Source organism: Pteropus alecto, unplaced genomic scaffold, assembly GCF_000325575.1.
Source record: "Pteropus alecto unplaced genomic scaffold, ASM32557v1 scaffold164, whole genome shotgun sequence".
NCBI lineage: Eukaryota > Metazoa > Chordata > Mammalia > Chiroptera > Pteropodidae > Pteropus > Pteropus alecto.
In genome coordinates, this window is record NW_006439568.1 from 4623173 (window position 1) to 4644113 (window position 20941).

Consider the following 20941-nt stretch of genomic DNA (forward strand, 5'->3'; position numbering starts at 1 on the left):
AGGGACTGCTCGCGGCCCGTTGCCCGGGTGGGGCCTGGGGGTGGGCTGCGCGGTCGGGGTGACAGTTGGGGGAGCGGTTGGGAGTATTGTGGAGGACGAGAAAAAATGGAAGGCTCCTTAAGATCGGAGCCCGAAGGGGTGTGGGTCGGGTGAAGAGATCGCACTGACTGGAAGAGGGCTGAGCCATTACTACCTACTTTCACACAAGAGGAAGCCGAAGTCCTCTGGAGCTGAAGTGCAGTTGAGGGGCGAGCCTTGGTTTGGGAGGGGCAGCCCCACCCCCCACCTCACATACTTCCCTAACCCATCGCCCAGCTTCCCGCCCTAGGTTCGCATCATTCGAATGCAGTGCACATTTACTGACTGCTGACTATGCGTAGTAAAGGTTTTGGGGACCACAGAGATAGAAAGATTCTAATTTGGGTTTCCTGACCTCCATTTACGATCTGGAGACAAGATCGTAAATGGAGGTCAGGAAACCCTTCAGTGACAAGAGTGCAGTGAATAAATACCAGGTTGCATAATGTGGAGGGATGGAGACCAACACTTCATGTACACCCTTTTCACTCAAGCCTCATAACAGCTTCATGAGAGTGGGTAGTTATAATATTTACATTACAGTTGAAGAAACGGACTCAAGAAGGTAACCAGTAAGTGGTAGATCTCAAATGGGAACTTGGATTCTCTGTCTCCAAAACCTTTTCCTTTTTATTATATCATGCTGCAGTTATAAACAGTGTCTATAGCGGAAGTTTCCAGGGGGGGTGGAGCAGTAAAGCCCCGTTGAAAGAATTGCTCCTCCTTTGAGAGAAACAGTACCTCCACCTCTCAACCCCAGCTGTTGAAAGAGGCACAGGTGGAGGGGACAGCACTAAAAAGGCTGGAAAAATTGAGAAAGCAACACTAGTAAAATCTGAGGCAGTAGGAAGTTGTCTAGTTCTGTTGGAGGGAGGGTAGGCACCGGAGAAGAAAAAATAGGACCAGAAAGTGTTAGGAATTGGGACGTCCCAATGAAAGGCCAAGGGGAGGTATGTGTGGAGGGAGAGAGTGACAAGACTTAGTTCTAAGAGAGTGATCTTGTATGAAATAAGTTATAGGTTTCTTTTGTAGATCTCCCATACTAGTTGCTTCTCTGCTGAGGGCAGTGAAAGAGTCGTTCAGTCTCTGAAATTGTGATTCTGAATTGTAAAAACGATTTCCTGACTTTGAGGATGTTTCTCAATCATGTGCAGAAGTTGATAGAGATCTGGGGAGGCCAGATACTTGTGCGCTGAACTAGGGTCACTTGATTTATTTAACCTATGTTCAGAAAAGCAAATCATTTCAGAAAATATTTATTGAATGTTTATTTTCAGGACGATGCTAGATCGTGTGACTGTAATGATGTATTACACACTGGTTAACTAATATAGGTGCTTAAAACAACTTAGTTTTGAATCTCAGCTTACCAGTAATCAGCAGGTTTCTACATTTGTTAAAAGGATGATAGTCACCACATGGGTAGTGAGAATTAAATGTGATCATGCATGTAAGGACACTTGGCATATACTGTAGTTAGGACTCAGTCGGTGTCAGCTCTTACGACTGCAATCTTAATGGCCACTCTGTCTTTCCAGTTCCTTAGGCCAAAAACCTTATTAGAGTCATCCTCTACTCCTCTCCATTTCATATTAGCAATTTCTGTTGGCTCATGCTTTCAAAATATGTTCACTGTCTGACCACTTCTCAGCTCCTCTGTTGTTGCCATGCTGGTTCAAGCCATTCTTGTCTGAATTATTAAAATAGATTCTTGACTGGCCTCCCTGTTTTCCATCCTTTTGTATAATAACCCCCTCTGAACAGTTCTCAATATAACTTACCGGATGATCTTTTTCAAGGTCAACAGTTGAGCACTCCTCTGCTCAAAAATCTCTATCGAAGAGTAAAAAGTTTGAAAGTTTGGTAGCAACCCTGCGCCTCCTTGCCCCCTTCTTTTTATGATGGAATGCTCTTCCATTCCCCCTTTTACAAAACCCAGTCTTCCAGCCACACTGGCCTAGGAGCTCCTTGAATACCAGGGACTTTGACTTGCTCTATCCTCTGTTGGGAATATCCTTCTCCTGGATATCTATATGACCTGTTCCTTTACTTTTACATTTTTTTTTTTTAATTAAAAAAGAAATCAGAACTCATAGTGTTTAAATAATGTGTTTCAAGATTTTTACAAATATAACTACTCATAACTAGGAAGTAGGTATGATTTATCTTTGCAGGTGAGAGAACTGAGGCGTAGAGACTTAGTTTGCGCATATTTGTCTTTTTAGTAAGCGATAGAACTGTGAGTTCTACCTAGGATAACCTGGGAATGTGTCTTTTTAAGTCTTTGGTAAAATTTCACCTTTTTAGCGATGCTTACCCCTTACCACTCTATTTAAAATTGCAAACCATTCATTGACATGCCCCTTTATTCTGCTTTCTGTTCCCCCAGTACTTATCAGCTTCTAACATATTCTATAATTTCTTACTTTTTAAATACTTTTGTCTCTCCCCAAATCAGAATTTAACTCCATAGGGATTCGGATTTTGACCTTTTGTTCAGCAATGCATTCCCAGTACCAAGAAAAGAACCTGTGGTGTAGTAGGTACACAGTATGTGTTGTCGATTATCTTTGCTCTAATGGAACTTAGTTTAGCAAAGGAGACGGACTATACATACAGAGACTCCTTGTCATAAATGCCGTATCAGTGGCATGTGATGGAGCAGTTAGCACTCAGCTGGATTTGTAGAGTGGAAGGATAATTTTTCCAGGCCTGGATTTCCAGTAGAGATTATACCTTTTTAAGACATAGTTTTCCTCTCTTCTATAAATTCTCTAGACCAGATTATAATCAGAGGGTTACTTAGCGAGCATGGGATTTAATCAAAAGAAATGAATTGTCCTGTGGGGCAATGTATTCATGTCGACAGAGCCCACTAGTACCACATATGAACCATATCTTTGTGATTGGAATATTTTCTAATTTGGGGACTTTATATTCAATATGTTTGATTAGAGCTTGCTTTTTATGTCAATTATGTATTTCAGAAACTTGGCACCCTGATCGTATTTGGGTCTGATTGGATTTCCTACTCTCCTCAGCCACATACTCGTTGACAGAGCATTTCTTAGGATAGATTACTTTTAAAGATGGTTAAATTTAGTCATATTAATTTGTTAACTTGGATTTTTCTTCATCTAATTTCAGAAACCAACCTTATCTTCAAGTTTTAAAGATGCTTATAGTTAACCCATTTATTAACCACATTCTACTTTTACATTTTGAATATGGTCTCACTCATCTGAGTGTAGAGATATTTTCCCCCCTGACTTGTGTGGATTCTCTGAATTTTCTTTTTTTGTTTTAAATTTGTTTTTCTTATTTTTTAAACTTTTATTTACATCCTACCAACTTTACGAGTTTGGATGCTCCTTCTGTGGTTTCTTTTTCCTTCAGAGTCAAACTAGCCATTATCTATTTCTGTGTTTTCATGGGCCTGAGGCTCTTTGATTCATTAACTTAAGTGTTATTTCTCATGCTGAAGTGTCACTTAAGGACGAATGGTAAGGAGTTTTTTTGATGATGACTGTCCACTACTTTTGTGTTGTGTTAATGTACATTTTTATTCTGTATGTTTTTAGGTAAAATAAAACATGCTATAGTATGTAGAAAGTACTATTTTTGTTGTTTTTAAAAATTATATATTTATTTAAAAGTCTGGAGGGATATTCTAAACTTGACACTTATGTGTACAATACATGGGAGATTTTTTAAAACTTGAAGCATAACACAACACAGAAAAATGAAAAGTGTACAGCTCAGCAAAGTATCACACAGCATGGATAGGGAAATTTTGATGTGTAGCCATCAGTGTTGCTCCCTGGAGTTGTGTGACATGTTCTGCATTAGAGGGAGTATACTTGTTTTGACTGGCCCTTGATTTTAGGTTTAAGATGGTGCAACTTTTAGGGCAGGGATCCAATGAGATAGTGTTTAAGATGGATTATAGTTAACAAATCTGAAGTTTGGAATACCAGTTAAGATTATAATATTAATTATATAGCACTTATATGCCACGCAAGGTATATGTGTATACCAAATACACACATACACATTTGCCCTATAAGAACTTATTCTCAGATATGGAAACTAAGACACAGAGACCTTAAGATTATACAGCTTTAAGTGATGTGTCAAGAATCAGTCCTAGGCAATGTATCTTAGTTTGGGCTCTTAATTAAGTACGCTATTATCTCAAAAGACCAAAGAAGAAAACTAGAACCTAAATTAAAATGGTACTAAAAGGAATGGGGACAAAAATGCCAAAAAATACTGCAGGGGGTCTGAAAGTTACTCCAGGAGGGAAGGTCATATTGTTTCCAGCTAAAGAGGTGAGCAGTAGACCATCATTGGAGCTATGATGCCAGAGTTTGAGAGATTAGCACTACATATGTTTAGGAGTAGTCACATGTATAGAGGTGATAGTAGAATCCTTGAAGGTGAATAGAAAACATAGCAAAACACAAAAATATTTAAGACGATCTGGAGCAATAGCTATGTTTTGAGTATCATGTAAACCAAAGGATCAAAGCATTTAAAGAAGGGAGTAATCAACTCCATAGAAGTCAATGAGGTAGAGCAGAGGCCAGTGGGTTTAGCTATTGGGAGATAGTTTTGGATCTAATGAAAAAGCTGTAGAGGTAGAAACCAAATTGTTGGAGCTTGTGGAATAGATGCATGGTAAGGAAATGGCCACACCTGTTTCAGGATGAAGCTGAGGAATGGATATCACAACTGTGCTGAGTATGACGTGTATACATACCATTGTGCATAAGAATATGCTACTGTTAAAGCTTTCGAAGAGCTGCAAGTCCAAGTCCAGATGAATAGATCTTTTGCCAGTATTATAACTATGATTTTTAAAACCCCATTTGAACCTTATTTGTTGAATTGATACTTGAATTAACCAGCTGACCCCTATACGCATTTTTTGTTATGAATTTAAAGCTTTAATAAGCTTGGTCTTGTGGGAAAACAACATATTAGAATATTTCTATTATGTAATTTTGTCTATTTGGGGGGAAAACTTTTGTTATTCTATTGTTGCCTGCTCCCTGTACTAACTTACTGATTCTGCAAGATTGTAACACTTAAAATCTAACAGTATACTTTTCCTCTTCTAAAACTTTTTAGAAACTATCTGTGCTCTCAATTTTTTAAGTAGATTTTGGCCAAAGACTAAATGAGGACACAGCTCCATGTTTAGTTTTCGGATTAAGTATCTCTTCAGTTTTTACTTCTTAGGAAATTTTTTTCTAGTAATACATGTTGTAAAAATGTGAAAAATAGAAAGTGAAAGTCCCTATTTCTATCATCTAGTGTTAATTACTGTTATGAGTTGGCATTTTACTTACCTCTTGAGAATTATTTTGCTTAGCTATATTAAAATGTGACTTTGATTTAATAACTGTGCTAGTTTCCTTAGGAAATCATATGTACATACAATAATTGACTTAGAGGTATTTATGGCACAGAAAAAAAATTTAGATAACCTAAGTGTGTGATACATTAAGCAGTTAGGTAGATTCATGTAATGGCTGGAATACTATTCATTTTGAAAGATTTTTAGAATAATGTTTCATGACATGGGGAAATGTTTTTATTTCTAGAAGACTGTTATAAAACATAAATAGTATTATCCCAATTTAAAAATCCTGTGACTATATTTGCATAGGAAGGAATGATTTGTGCACCAAAAGGTGGTTATCTCTGAATGCTTATTTCACTTAGCATGTCTTTTATAAGAAGTATATTTGAAAGTTATTGATATTTTAAAGTTCCACAGTTTGTACCTATATAGGTGATTCCCAGAAAACTTAATTTTTTCTCCACACTGTTAAGGAGGATCTTTCTTGATGCCTAGTGTTTATTTAAGGAGGATGAACAAAGACATTCACTGTGCAAATCAAATATTCACTTATGCCACTTAGAAGATGAAATCTTTCAAGTTCCTCAAGGAATCTTTTTCCTAGTATTTACCACCCCCTCCTCTTAAAAACAAACAAACAAAAAAAAGCCCTTTTTTATCATCTCCAGGAATATGGTAACATTTACTTTTTTATTGTAATAAAATATAGATAACATAAAATTTACCATTTTAACCATTTTTTAGTGTACAGCTCTATAGTATTAGGTACACTCACGGTGTTCTGCAGTGATCACCACCACCCATCTCTAGAATCTTTTCATCTTCCAAAACTGAAACTCTACCCATGAAATACTAACTCCCCATTTTTCCCTCCTCCCAGCTCCTGGCTACCACCGTTCTACTTTCTGTCTCTATAAATTCGATGACTCTAGGAGCCTCATATAAGAGGGAATGTGCAATATTTTTATATTGTCACCAAAAAATGCTTATTTCACTGTTTTCTTCTGAGACATCCTAAATTTCTTTTAGCTCTATATTCTCTTATGGTTTTAAGCTGCCATCTAAGATTCCTCCACCCCATTGGTTTAAATAGTTACACAGGAGATCATTTCTGTCATTTTTTATTGTTGACATTAAAAAATAAAACTTACATCAGACTTTTACAAGTAGTCACTGGAATCCAAAAACCATAGTTATTTGATATATTTCTTGGAACATTAAAAAAAAAAAAAATGAGCAAGCTCTTTTAGCAGTTAGAAATTTTACCTTAATTCTTTTTTTCCCTCCTTTAATTTGTATTTCCAGTCCACTTAACTCACAGCATTTTAACTTCATATGTTTTTATGCTTTAATATTATTTATTATCCTTTCATGCTTGTAAAATAAAATTTGAAATTTTTTTCTACTTTTCTATGATCACAAATCTCTACGATATAAAGTAATATTTCATTAGGATTTCATGTGCGAAGTCCCCCTTCCCACTCAATTAGTTCATGTATCTGTGGATGAATCTTATTGCTGAAGACAGTATTTATTATCACTTCCATTGTTTTTACAGTTTTAAGCATTGAGAAACATTGTTCATCTCAATAAGTAGGTAGTGATAAAAAGAGTTTTCTTTAGCAATACCACTCAGTTTTTCTGGCTTATGTGCCAAAAATCATTTGCCAACATTTATTTTTAATGGTTTCTTAGCTCAATTAGGTCTCCTTTCAGTTTTGTTTGGAAGCAAAGAATTGGAAACCGCTTAACAAAGGTAAGGATTTGTTGAGTAGCTTAGTCATTCAATTTCTTAACACCTACACTAGTGTCTTTCTTTGGCTTTAGTAAGGTTTTTAATGCCTTACTAAAGGCAGTCCACAATAGTAAGATTCAAAATGAGGAAGAGAGAGGGCTTTCTTTTGTTAAATGGCAGAAAGGTAAATGAAAGAAGAAGATGCTTTGTGTTAGTTAAGGTGCCTTCTCAGGCAGATCAGTTTTAAGAAAAAGTACATATGGAGGCTAAGAATCTGGAAATATAGATTCCCTTAATATTTTCCTTGGAAAATGTTGTTACAGTATTCCCATCTAAGATGTGGGTGTTTTAAAATTAATATACCTACCTAAAAGAGTAGGTATTTTTTTCAAACATCCTTGAGTATAAATATACTGATAAAAATGATAGCAAATTATGCACATCACTTAATATTTTATGAAGTACTTGTCCAATTCTTACACAAATTCTTGTGGTATACATACCTTGTTCCCTTTGTGAACCAATCAAATATTCTGCCCAAAACAAAATTATAAATAACAGAATGTCCTGATAAAACACAATGAGATAATGGGTAAAGTCTGCCTTGGGGGTGGGGGAGAGACATTAACGTTTCTTTTTTTTTTAATGCTGCCTGTTTTTCTAAAATTATCAATTTTCATAGTAAGGCATAGAATTATAGAGTTGTTAAACTTTTGCCTTCTAATGTAAAAGTAAGCTTCATACAATTTCAGAGAAGTGTGTATGAACTTTTGAATAGTTTATGACTGCAGTTCTGTAGCTCATAAAGCAGCCCACTAACTTAGAGGGCCTCTAATCTATTGTGATACATAGAAATGATACATAGAGCTCTATGGTTTTTACAACAGATTAACATACCTAACAGGCTTTGAATTCAATTGTTGCATTATCTGTGTGAAATAGATAATAACTTCTTTTTGTCATCCAAGCCAAAATTATAGTTCCGATGGTTCAATTATTTTAAGATTGTTGCCAGTGGTTGCAACGGTGTATATCTTTCTAATTTCTGTAGCCTTAAAATAACGGAGTACTTACTGTTAGGAACTATTCCAACTTCTTTTCCATGGTGGAAAACTTCACTCTCTAGACTAATTGTTATGAAATAGAACTGTAAACCTCAATAAGTCTTGCATTAGTTGTTTCATAGACCTTGCTGATATTTATCAAAATGGTTATTTTTTTCTAGATATTAATTGTTGTAGTTTCTTGGGGAGATGCAAGATGATTCTGCACCAAAAGAAGTTGTTATAAACTTGTAATCAGAGAAAACTCTTAGAAGTTTAATTTGAGGATTTTGACTAAAAAAAACTTGAATGGCTTTCTTAATTTTTTTCAAAGGATGGGTCTTCAGTTAAAGAAGTTGAAACTTACCACCGGAAACGTGCCTTAAAGACTTTGAGAAAAAATGCACAGAATTCTTCAGATTCTAGTTTTGATAAGAATATGGAAATAACAGAGAAACATACTAATGGCAGGCATTTTACAAGGTAATACAAGATGGTCAAATGCTAATTCAAAATAGTTTTAAAGTAATAATTTAGGATTTGCATTTAATTTTTAAGTGTATTCTTCACTGGTCATCAAGATGCCAGGGTTGTAAAATGTAATTTATTTGAAACGAAATTGCCACAAGTGAATATTATTGAACTGAAAATTTGATGTGTACACAGGTTTGTTTTTATTTGCATGTTCAAAGATGATATTTGTGATATGTGTGAGTGTAACTGACAAGGTTGGTTGATTTGTTTATGATTCGTGGTTCTTCATAGTCTATACAAAGACATTATTCAAAATAGTAGCTATATTTTTGATTGTTTGCTATCAAGTTTTTCATCAGTTCTGAGTCATTTATGAATTCCTGTGTTGTATTTCTAAAGCAGTCTTCACATAGCAGCAGAACATGGTTTTCTTTACTTGTCTTACTAGATACTCTTTACATACTTAAATTTCATTTCTCAAGAACCCTGAGATGGGTGGCAAGAATCCCATTTTAATACTCAAGGAATTACTTTCAGTGAATTAGGTAGTTCATGGAACTTGAGTTTGTTTGGTTTAGGGCAGATTTAAATCTAACTTTAATTAGCTCAAAATCTTCATTTTTCCCCGCACTTTGATGGGCCTAACATAAGTGGGGAGAAATGCCAATTAAAATTTGTTTGACGAAATAATTGCTTTTGCATTAATTCTTATAAAGAAATTACTCATAATAATTTAGGAGACTAGAACTCTCCCACTCTTAAATAAAAGTTTGCTTCTTATTTTGTATTGTGGTTTTTCTAGATAAGTGAGGTTGTACCCTTTTGTTTTTTTGTTACTATTTTTTTCAGTTAATCTTTTATATATTTTTTAATTTGCATCTTGCTTCATCTATTTTTTATAAAGTATTTACTCCTGTATTTCAGGGAGTCCAAGATAACAGCAGCTGAAACACACATTATTTTATAAGACTAAGAAAAAAACCCTGAAGGTTAAATCATGACATGTCATCAATATTAAGACACATTCCAATTTCAGAGATGTTAAAATGAGAAATGTACAACTTTTAGAATCTAGGAAATACAATTTGAGCTATCCCCGTAGTATTTCTGAAACTCGAACTCTTCTTGGGGAAGGAGGAATGTTCCATTAATTCTCTCTGAGAATTTTAAAATTTACTTCATGATTTGAAAAACTAAACATTCTAGATCATCTAAATTGCTACTTTATAGAAAATAGCCATAAAATTTCATGCCCTACTTTGGTGTTTACACTTAAATTGTAACCTAGTAGTATTGCTTTAGTTATCTCAGGTTCATAAGATAAGAATTGAGTCTGACCTTAATACATAAACAGTGCAGCTGCTTCCAAGATAAAGCCACCTGATGTGATATCATGATGTGCTGTTCAAGTAAGGGTTTGGAATACTCTGAATAAAGAGAAGTGGTTGAAATGAGTCATCATCATACGCAAGACACATAGGTAACAAAGCAAACTCAAGAGAAATTAATAGCGGTTGGTACCACATTCACACAGCAAATGGCTATTTTTGTTTCAACAAAACCTCATTACGTTAATATTTCAATTGGTGGTTGATTTTATTGTTTCATTTATATAAAACAAAAGAATTTATATCTATTTCGGCTTGTACATAGTCAAAACAATTCAATGTTGGAAATCCTCAAAGTTTTTACCTTTAAAAAGATCTGTACATTATTCGAATTTGTGAGACACGCCGGGCTTTATACTCAAAAGGTATTAAAAGAATGTGTTAAAATAAGTGCTTTTTAAATTGGATGTAAAGTGACTTAGTTTTTTAAACTAGATTTCTTCTAAAAGATATTGAATTTCTCTCTTTAATTATTTTTAAATAGCAACTTTATTGAAATATAATTCACATAATATTAAAGCGTGTAGTTCAATGTTTGAGAATACTTACAATATTGTGCAGCCATCACCACTATCTAATTTCTGAATGTCTTCATCACCCTAGAAAGAAACCTGTGCCCATTATCCCCCAACCCAGCCCCTTGGGAGCCACTAATCTATATTTTCTGTTTCTAAGACTTTGCCTATTCTGGACATTTTATATAAATGGAATCATATGACATATGCTCTTTTGTGTCTGGCTTTCACTTGTATATTGTTTTGAAGGGTTTATCTATGTTGTAGTATCTATCAGCACTTAATTTTTTTTAATTGCCAAGTAAGATTCCGTAATATGAATATATCACATCTTGTTTATCCACTCATTAGTTGATGGATATTTGAATTGTTTCCATTGACTATTATTTTACGTAATGATAACATCAGGATTTGCTTGTATAAGAATTCTATAAAATGGCCTACCGGTGTTTTTGAATTCTGCTTTATATAGTTAAGCCTGTTTCTTATCAGGGTGACCCTTTTGCTGTGCCAGTTTGCCTGACCGTAGTAATCTCTTTATACATTTTTCCTCACTTTGTTTTAAATCTATTTGAGGTTCAAAGACCAGGGGACTGAAAATGTTAGAATAACACAAGATTTGAGTAACTGTGCCTTGAGGACAAGATCTGTATTTCTTTTGACCTAAGAGCTCTTAAGTAAGGTCCAGTAATTATAGTTTTCAGGGGCACGTGAAACCTCTGATGTAATGCTTAAACTTGTATGAGTGCACGCGGTTTTCTAGGGAGAAAAGATCCATAGCTTTCATCAGGTTCTCAGGAGTTGACAAAAGTCCAGGCACCTGTTTTTGTAAATAGTTTCATTGGAATGTAGCCATGCCCATTCATTCTGTCTGTGGCCGCTTTCCTGCCTCAGTGTGAGAGTTGTCATGTGAGTAGTTGTGACAGACTGTATGGCACACAAGTCTAGACTATTTACTGTTTAAGAAACAGTTTACCAATCTCTGTAAGCAGACAAGTGCTCCCCTTCCCATATAGGCAAAAAGAAAAGAAAAATGCTCTGTTAATCATTGCATTCCTAGCGTCTAATAGGGGCCTGGTTTATAAAAGCGTAGACCTACATAGTATGGAGGGGAAGGTTCCTTTTTGAGAATGAGCCTATGAACAAACTAGGCCTTGACCTGTAGATGGATTGCTTAGAGATTTTTATTTTGTTTTTGGTTCTTACTTGTGTTCCAGAAAGGGTAAGGAATTATGATGACTTCCATTGTCATGAGAATACGTGAATTAACTCTTCTGGATAAGATGGCTTAATTTATTTTAAAGTGTCACATTCGAAATTCCACATGTACAACAGCCCATTTGCAAATAGCTTTTTACGTAAGTTAATAGATATTGCCTATCTCAGTATGGAAAATTGGGTCCATAAAAATAAATAAATGAGACATACTGTTTTGTTTGCTCAGTGGATTTTGGAAAGAAAGATGAGGTTGGGATACATTTTTTAAAGTCTTGGAAAGTGTTCTTTCCAATTCAGTAGATTCTGTCTGCCTGTTCATGAATGGGACATCTAATTCACAAATGGGACTGTTTCTACATGTGAATGATAGTGCAATGTCATGTAAAGACTATAGTTAGCAAATGTTCTTAGAAGGAAATTAACATGTCACTAAAGAACATTAGTTCTGTTTATAGTTATAAATTCCTCAAGGGTGTTAGACCACTATACCCCAGTGGTATAAGACACATTGTCTTGCTTTTGTTGACTGTCTAGGCTAAAGATTCCATTTTTTGTTTTAAGTAAGATGATTTGATTAAGTTTGTTTAGCTAAGAGTTAATACATATATCATCGCATTTCGCAACAGAGTTTTCAATGTTTTTTAAGTTTTTTTGTATCTTAAGTATTTACTCTCTAAGCTGATTTCACTTTTTGTACTAGTTTGTAGCATTATGAAACATAGGATATAAAAATTAACAATTATTTTTAATTATTTACTATGTTATTTTTTCATATAGGCAGTTAGCCAGACAGCAGGCTGATAAAAAAAAAGAAGAGTGCAAAGAAGGTAAGTATTGTAAAAGGCATTTCAAATTTTTAAAAAACGTAGTATTTTGTTTATAGGTATATTGAGGTATATACAATAAACTGCCCACATTTAAAGTGTATAATTTGTTTGGTTTTTGACATAAGTATATGCTGTAAAATCATTACCATAATCATCACTCCCTCCAAAAATTTCCTCAGGCCCCTTTATTATCCCTTCTGACTCCCTCAGCACTCCTTCATGTCCTCCACCCCTCAAAATTGTTGAGCAACCACCAATCTGCTTTCTGTCACTATCGATTAGTTTGCATTTTCTAGAGTTTTATATAAGTGAAATTATACAGTAATGCATTCTTTTTTGTCTGGCTTTTGTGTAGTTCGGTTAGTTCGAATATAATCTATGTTGTTGCCTTTTGTTGTTGAGTAGTAGTCTGTTATATGGATATAATACAATTTGTTGGCTACCACCTCCCCACCCCCCCACCAGTTTATTATGATATAATTGACGTATAACCTTGTGTAAGTTTAAGGTGTACAAGGAATGTTGATTCCATACACATGTATTGCAAAATAATTACTAACATAGCCTTAACATCTGCATCACGTCACATAATTACAATTTCTTTTTTGTGGTGAAAACATTTTAAGATCTAAGCACCTTGCAAGTGTGTAATACAGCATTGTTAACAATAATGGCTATGCTGTGGATTCCCAGAATTTACTTATAGCTGGAAATGTGTACTCTTTGACCAACATCTTCCCTTATCCCTCACGCCTCAGTCCCTGGCAACCGCCATTCTAGTTTGTTTCTGAGTTCAGCTTTTTAGATTCCATGTGTAAGTGATATCATATAATATTTCTCTTTGATTTATTTCACTTAGCATAATGCCCTCAAAGTCCATCCATGTTATTACGAACAACAGGATGTCCTTATAATATTTCATTGAGTGTATATAGCAGATACTCAAATAACATCCTTTTGTTCAACATTTCCTTATAACATTGATGAGATGCTGTAGAAACTTCACTCTTGATTATATCAATTAGTCTGTGGTAAAACTGGTTTCTTTTTTGTCATTATGTCATTTCACTTAAAGTCACAGAACCTATGGACAGCATTAAGTGAGGACTTACTGTATTCCACATCTTTATCCATTCATCCATTGACAGACACTTAGGTTGTTTCTCACAATTTGTTTATTCATCTTTTTTTTTTTTTTTTTTAGGCGAGGCAACCCATCCTCTTCGTATTTCTTTCATTATCAAAAACAGGTACTAATGTAGGTCTTTTGTAAAAGTAAAGGGGAGTAATGTGAACTTTCGAAAAATGGGGATACCTGTACATGCAGCCACTCTAAAAGACATACGATCTGGTTGTGATGTAAAACGATAATTACTGATTGCTCAGACTATGTAAATATTTTTTATGCCTGTAGAACCTGGTATTCCTAGGTGGTTTCCCATCCAAGTACTCCAGGCCTGACCCTGCTTAGCTTCCGAGATCAGACAGGATCGGGCTTGTTCAGGGTGGCATGGTCGTAGACTGTTTATTCATCTTTCGATGGATGTTTGGGTTGTTTCCAAGTTTGGGCTATCATAAAACTGCTTTGAATGTTTATGTGCAAGTCTTGGTATTATATCTTTTCTCTTGAGAATGAAATGGCTGGATCATATGTGTTGTATGTTGTAACTATTTTTATTTTCTAATATTTTTAAGAAAGTTTATGTTCAAGATAGTATCATTTTATCATGTGGAAATACAGCTATTGTTCATTTTAGAATTGTTCTATAAATGCTGTTATTTCAAATCTTTCTATTTATTTTTATGTACACGTCTATGAAGATAAAGTGATTCCAGTTACTCGGTCACTGAGGACTAGAAACATTGTTCAAACTACAGAACGCTTGCATGAAGAAAATGGTGATGTTGAAGTTCGCCGCAGTTGTAGAATTAGGAGTCGTTACAGTAGTGTGAACCAGTCTGTGTTATTTGACAAACTTATAACAAAGTAAGTAAATTTTATTTAGAGTAAGATGATTTAACTGGCAAAAACTTTTTGTTGGAGATGGATCATAAATTTCAACAAGGCGATTATTTAATACATTCAGTTTGTGTAAAGCGTAAAGGAAAATGATTATTAGAGGACTTTGTAATAATTCTATATAAATATTTAAATTCCTAGAAGAAAATTTAAAAATACTTTTTAAAAAGTAAATCAAGAAATAGAGATATTTAAAATCCTAGTACTCAAAGAATAAAATAGAAAGAAAATTCAGTTTTTAAAATGTACTATTTTAGTTTTAGTTTATATTTATATCAATTTTTTTTTAAGCACTGCTGAAGCTGTACTTCAAAAAATGGATGACATGAAGAAGATGCGTAGACGGCGAATGAGAGAGCTGGAAGACTTGGGAGTGTTTAATGAAACAGAAGAAGTAAATATATTCTTCTATCAAGGGAATGATTTAATAATCTTCAGTTTAACCTTTTTTCTCTAGTACTAATCCATTTTTGGTTAAATAGGTGATTTTTACTCAGCTTTTGTTTGATCAGTCACTGATTATTACTAGAATTGTAAGAGTTTATAAGCTGTAAATATCTTTATTCTGAGCAAGATTGAAAAGTCCTACTGAATTTTTTAAGTAAGTATACTAAATATTAATGGCTTTTATTTAAACATTTTTTAGGGGAATCTTAACATGTACACAAGAGGAAAACAAAAAGATATTCAAAGAACTGATGAAGAAACAACTGACAATCAAGAAGGCAGTGTGGGTTAGTCTTCTCTTGTTCTATCTTCTAGGTTTGAATTTCAGTACTTTTATTTAGTAGGATATAGCCTTTTTACTCAGAAGCTGTGTGATAGTAGTTTGTGAAAGATCAGAAGGTTGGGCATGATTTGAAAGAAAAATGAGGGCAGAGAAGAGCTTAAAAGGATAGCATGTTTTGTTTGGGAAAGTACTTGAAATCAATTCTAAAGCAAATAAAACTGGTTTGCTTGTTACATCTACAGACAACATGTATCTCTGCCTATTTTAATTTTAAAAGATGATTAAAGTTAAGTTTTGCTATTCTGTTTAGGACTCACTACTATAATTATTAGAATTTTTCTTGAGTGAAACCAGTTTTCTGTAATGGATTTTCAATGTTTGGTGTTTTTCCATTATCTTAAGTAGATTGTTTGAGTTATGTGTTCATATAACTCAATGACAGCCAGAAGGGCTGGTTGGAATGTCAAGCTTAAGTTTAAAAGGCAAAAGCTAAGTGATGACATATGCAAATTTGTCAACATGTTACATTAACTTGGAAGCTTAAATATCGTAAATATTATCATCACCTATATTAATGAAGTTAGCTGTAATGCCATAAATTAGTTTGGTACTTACTGACAGTAAGTAGCCTTTAAACTTCTTTCTCTGCTTCCTTTTTTTCCCTTTCTCTAGTTTTTAATTCTATAATTTCCTCATTTTTAAAAAACTTTATTTAATGTTGCAAAAGAATTACAGATTCTTTCTGTGAACAATCTAGAAGTAAATTTTAAAAGGAGAGTCTGTTTCTTTCTCTCTCAATTGTTAAAATTCATTAACATTTTGGTAAATATCCTGCAAGTAAATGTTTCTTAATTGTAGAATCATCTGAAGAGGGTGAAGACCAAGAAGATGAAGATGATGGTGAAGATGAAGATGATGGTGAAGATGAAGATGATGATGATGATGAAGATGATGATGATGAAGATGAAGAAGATGGAGAAGATAACCAGAAACGATATTATCTTAGACAAAGAAAAGCTACGGTTTACTACCAGGCTCCATTGGAAAGTAAGGGCGTTTTTTTTTTCCCCAGGAGACGATGTAATCATATTTTTCATGTCTTTATTTTGTGTAATACTCATGGCTGTTGTCTTAACCTATCCTAAATGTGCAAGAAGTTAGTTCTTCCGAGGAGTTAAATTTTAGCATTTACCAAAGCAAATGAGGCTATCTTGAAATTTCATGTCTGTCTTTATTTTAGATTTCACAACTTTCTACCTAATTTATTTTGTCAGTTTGTATAAATAGAACTGCTTTTGATATTTGTTAACGTTGTGCCTCTAAACTTATGAGCATTTATATGCAAGGTTGATAATCAGCTGTTATGCATCAGTATAATCATAATGACTATGGGCAGTGTATGTTTTGATTGTTTAGTGTCTGCTATACATATTTTCAACAGCAACCGTACAAAGATAAATGATTTAAAATATGAACTGTAAAATATTCTATAGTAGATATGTACTAGTATTTTCATGAGAGACAGCACCTTTGTAAGTATTTATATGAAGAGCAAAATTTGTGTATGTTTATATGTCATATAAACATACATCTCTCTCTCTTTTTTTTTTCAGAACCTCGTCATCAGAGAAAGCCCAACATATTTTATAGTGGCCCAGCTTCTCCTGCAAGACCAAGATATCGATTATCTTCTGGAGGACCACGAAGTCCTTACTGTAAACGAATGAACAGGTTTGGCTCTGAAATAGTGATTGATTATGACAACATAATTGTGGCCATGTTAAGGTAGGATTCTAGAGTCTTAGGATTGGGTGCATCGTGATTGAATTCTAGAATCATATATTTGGAAGAGTCGACTCTATGCCTTTAGTTCTCTAATCCCCCACTACCATTGACTAGTTTTTGCTTTTGCTTCCATTTCACTAATAGGAATTGTTATTAACTACCATGGTAAGGTAGTTTACTCCGTTGTTCCACACTTCGATAATTGCGAGCTACGTTTGTGTTTGTGCTTACTTATTCCTGACTGGGTGTTAAGCATTTTATATAGACTGTTTCATTTAATCTTTACATGAATTTAGGGTATAGGTTTAGACTTGTCTTCAACTACTATCACATGTATTTTCCTGCCATGACAAACATTCTGAGTTACATAGCTTCTAGACTTCTCATGACTCTGATCTGACCATCCTTCTCTGAATTGATTTTTTAAATTTGTTTCTCTTGTATAGTACGAAAATTAATTTTCTTTGTTCAGATTATTTGTGGGTTTCTTTTCTTTCTACATTCCAACACATTGCTTGTCTGTTATGTTTAAATCCAAAGAGGTAATCCTTGTTACTTCCTCATTCTCCCAAATAATGAAAGGTTTTCTGATGCATTGGAACTTTCTGAATAATAGTAGCATTATATAGTGGTTTGTGAATGAGAGAGCTTTTTGGTAAAGACTAAAAAGGCAGAAAAAAATGACGGGTGGGAAATGGTACTTTTTTCCTATTATCTTGATCAGAAGTAAGACTGAAGTCCTATGAGATTTCAACTATTTAAACAGTTCTTGGAAGTCTCCTCCTAGAAGCAGACTATCTGATAATGTTTTGGTCATGGGAAGCAATATTTTTGTAGATGCTGACAAATTTCTTTCTTTTAGGAAAAATATGAAATGCTACTTGTACCCTTGAGTCTTATAATTTCATTTTTAGAATGTCAAAATTACAAGTGTACATTCTAGATTTCTTGTTTTATCAGCCCATTTCTTACACCTAGAGCTCAGAAGGATGGAGGATCAGGAAGGCAAACTCAACCTGTCATGGCTCTCCAAGATAAATTGCACTTGAAAGGAGGCCACACTGTTATTTTTCATAGGCCCCTTAGAATATTGTTAAAGACCAATATTTTGCTGGTGAAATTTAATGATCTCCAGAATAGGATAGTGTAAAGTATAGTACTTCCTGTAATCCCCAACAAGCATAGGGCCCAGTGTAGCTGTCTTGGTCGCCTGACTGAAGGAACAAACCTCTATTTGATCCAGCAGAAGTGAGAGGCTAGCAATTACTTTGAGATTTAATTTCTTCTCCCAATTTTACTAAATTTATGTTTCTGGAAGTAATATATTGTTGACTGATAACTTCAGTCATCACCTACAATGTATCTTGTAGCAACTAGGAATTTTTTTTTTGCCCTTTTGGTGTTAGAGTTCCTATATTTGGTTCACAGAGTCTGCTCTCAACGTAAAGTGTCTCACATAGTTGCATAGCTCCTTGGGTGCAGGGTTTCCCTCCCCCCCCCGCCTCCAATTTAATAAATTTTTGAGTACTACCATGTGCTAACCACTATGGATATAAAAATGATGACCCAGATGTCCTGCCCTTGGATCTCATAGACTAGCAGAGGATCTTGACACATTTAAATTAAAGTATGAACTAAGATTTAAGTCATACTCTGGAGTCACATTATTTGACTTAATCACCTTTTTGGTGTTGGTAACTCCCTTTAAACTTTCTTTTTTATAATAGCTTTATTGGGATATAATGCACATACAATAATAGTTTACTCATTTAAAATGTCTAATTCATTGGCTTTTAGTATATTCACAGAGTTGTGCAACTGTTCCCACAATCAATTTTAGAACATTTTTCTTGCCTCATGAAGAAACCCTGTATTCTTTCAGTTATCGCTCCCTAGTACCTCCCGTGCCCCCAGCCATAAGCCACCACTAACCTACTTTCTGTCTTTGTAGTTTTGCCTATTCTGGATATTTTACATAAGTGGAATCTTTTGTGACTGACTTCTTTCACTTGGTATAACATTTTCAGAGTTCATCCACATTGTAGCTTGTATCAGTACCTCATTCCTTTTTATTGCCAAATAAAATTTCATTGTATAAATATACCATATTTTATTTAGCCATCTATCAGTTGATGGATAACGGTTTGTTTCCAATTTTGGGCTATTATGAATAATGCTGCTATCAATATTTGTGTACAGCTTTTTGTACAGACATGTTTTCACTTCTCTAGAGTATATACCTAGAAGTGGAATTGCTGGGTCAAATGCTAACTGTATTTAATGTTTCGAGGAAGTGCCAGATTGTTTTCCAAATGGCTGCTCTCCTTTACGTTCCCATAAAAAATGTACAATTTCAGTTTCTCCACGTCTTTTCTAACACTTGTTATTACCTGACCTTTTGAATGTAGCCTTTTAAACTTTTTTTTAACTTTCTTGCCAAGGTAATGTGAACATCTCATTTCTTCTAACAACCTTAATGGTAGTCATTTTACTTGCCTTTTTACTTTTTCATGATGAAACTAGCTTCTGTTTATAGTACATGTTCTACTTCAGCTACTTAGGCATGGAAACAAAAATATCTGAGGGTCTTTTGGCAACCTATCATAGCAGAGCTTCAGGAATACTGTCTTCTTTAAGCAGGATTTTCTTTCTTCTTTATGGTTGATAACATCTAGTCATCTAAGGTTCATTCTTTAGCTTCAGTCTGCAGTTCTGGAAGAAGCCTAGACTTTTTAAACAATAAGGTAACATAATAGCACAGTTGCTTCACCAGTGTTCTGAAGTACTCCTTACTGGTTGACAAGGAACTAGAACTGGCAACTCTAGAAGCTCTGGTTAGGTTCACAGTGCTTGTCCATGCCAAAGTTTTCAAAAGTTTTTAGTTAAAAAAAAAAAAAAAATGTGGATATGTGAGTATCTGTGTTTAGAATCTTTTTAAAACTGAAATAATGGCCATTCTACAGTATAGAGTAATTATGAAGAACCTGGACCCATGACTAGGACAGCCTAGGTTGCCAGCTCAGCTCCACTATTTATTAGTGACCTTTGGCCAGTTATTAAGCTCTGTGCTTTAGTTTTTGACCCGTAGAATGGGAATAATAGCACCTATCTCATAATATTGTAAGAATTAGATGAAGTAGTGCAAGCAAAACATTTAAAATAGCATCTGGCACATATTAAGTGCTACGTGTGTTTGTTATTGTAACCATAACATTTAAAAATAACTTGTGGGGGGTGGGTGTAGTGGTTAGCACATCTGCTTTACACACAGAAGGTCCTGGGTTCACACCCCAGGTAGAGCCATGGACCATACCCAGGGTGCACTGGAGGCGACCGGGGGCGGCCATAGGCGTGCCTCGAGCATGTGGGAGGAGACGCCCCACCTTCAGAGATCCAGTTCTTAAGGGGAAAAGGCAACATCCTTAGGTCAGGGGTAGAAGCGGAGGCGGGTTAAAGAAGGAGAAGGAAGCAAGGAGGGGAGGGGAGGGAAGGGGGAAAGGAGAAGAAAGGGAAGAAAGGAAGAAAGAACTTCTATTTGTCAATTGAATGTTGGAAACTATGTCAGTCTACAAAGTCTCGTTTGCTTATAATTTGGAATAGACAGACATGGATTTGAATTCTGGTATCATCATTGACTAATTCCGATATTTTGAGCAAATTAAACTATGAGCCACATGGAATCTGAGTGTAAAATGAGCCTACTAATAAGTATTTTTCCAAAGTTTTAATTAAGATTGATGAGATAATATGCCAAGTACTT

The 20941-nt window shown here is 34.6% G+C and overlaps 1 protein-coding gene and 1 pseudogene across 2 annotated transcripts in view; one reads left to right on the forward strand and one right to left on the reverse strand.

Annotated features, from left to right (window-relative positions):
- Positions 1 to 20941, forward strand: part of ATAD2 (ATPase family, AAA domain containing 2) — a 55528-nt gene that overhangs the window by 623 nt on the left and 33964 nt on the right. Inside the window, exons 1-8 of one of the 2 annotated variants that reach the window (XM_025050059.1) lie at positions 7142 to 7202; positions 8559 to 8707; positions 12597 to 12646; positions 14468 to 14633; positions 14958 to 15060; positions 15313 to 15400; positions 16255 to 16443; positions 17010 to 17127. In XM_025050059.1, coding sequence (XP_024905827.1) covers positions 8664 to 8707; positions 12597 to 12646; positions 14468 to 14633; positions 14958 to 15060; positions 15313 to 15400; positions 16255 to 16443; positions 17010 to 17127 — 758 coding nt within the window. In that variant the 5' untranslated portion in view covers positions 7142 to 7202; positions 8559 to 8663. Of the gene's footprint in view, positions 1 to 7141; positions 7203 to 8558; positions 8708 to 12596; positions 12647 to 14467; positions 14634 to 14957; positions 15061 to 15312; positions 15401 to 16254; positions 16444 to 17009; positions 17128 to 20941 lie in introns of those variants that run through there. The other variant, XM_006916575.3, reaches the window with a different exon arrangement.
- LOC112483703 lies at positions 14052 to 14168 on the reverse strand (annotated as a pseudogene).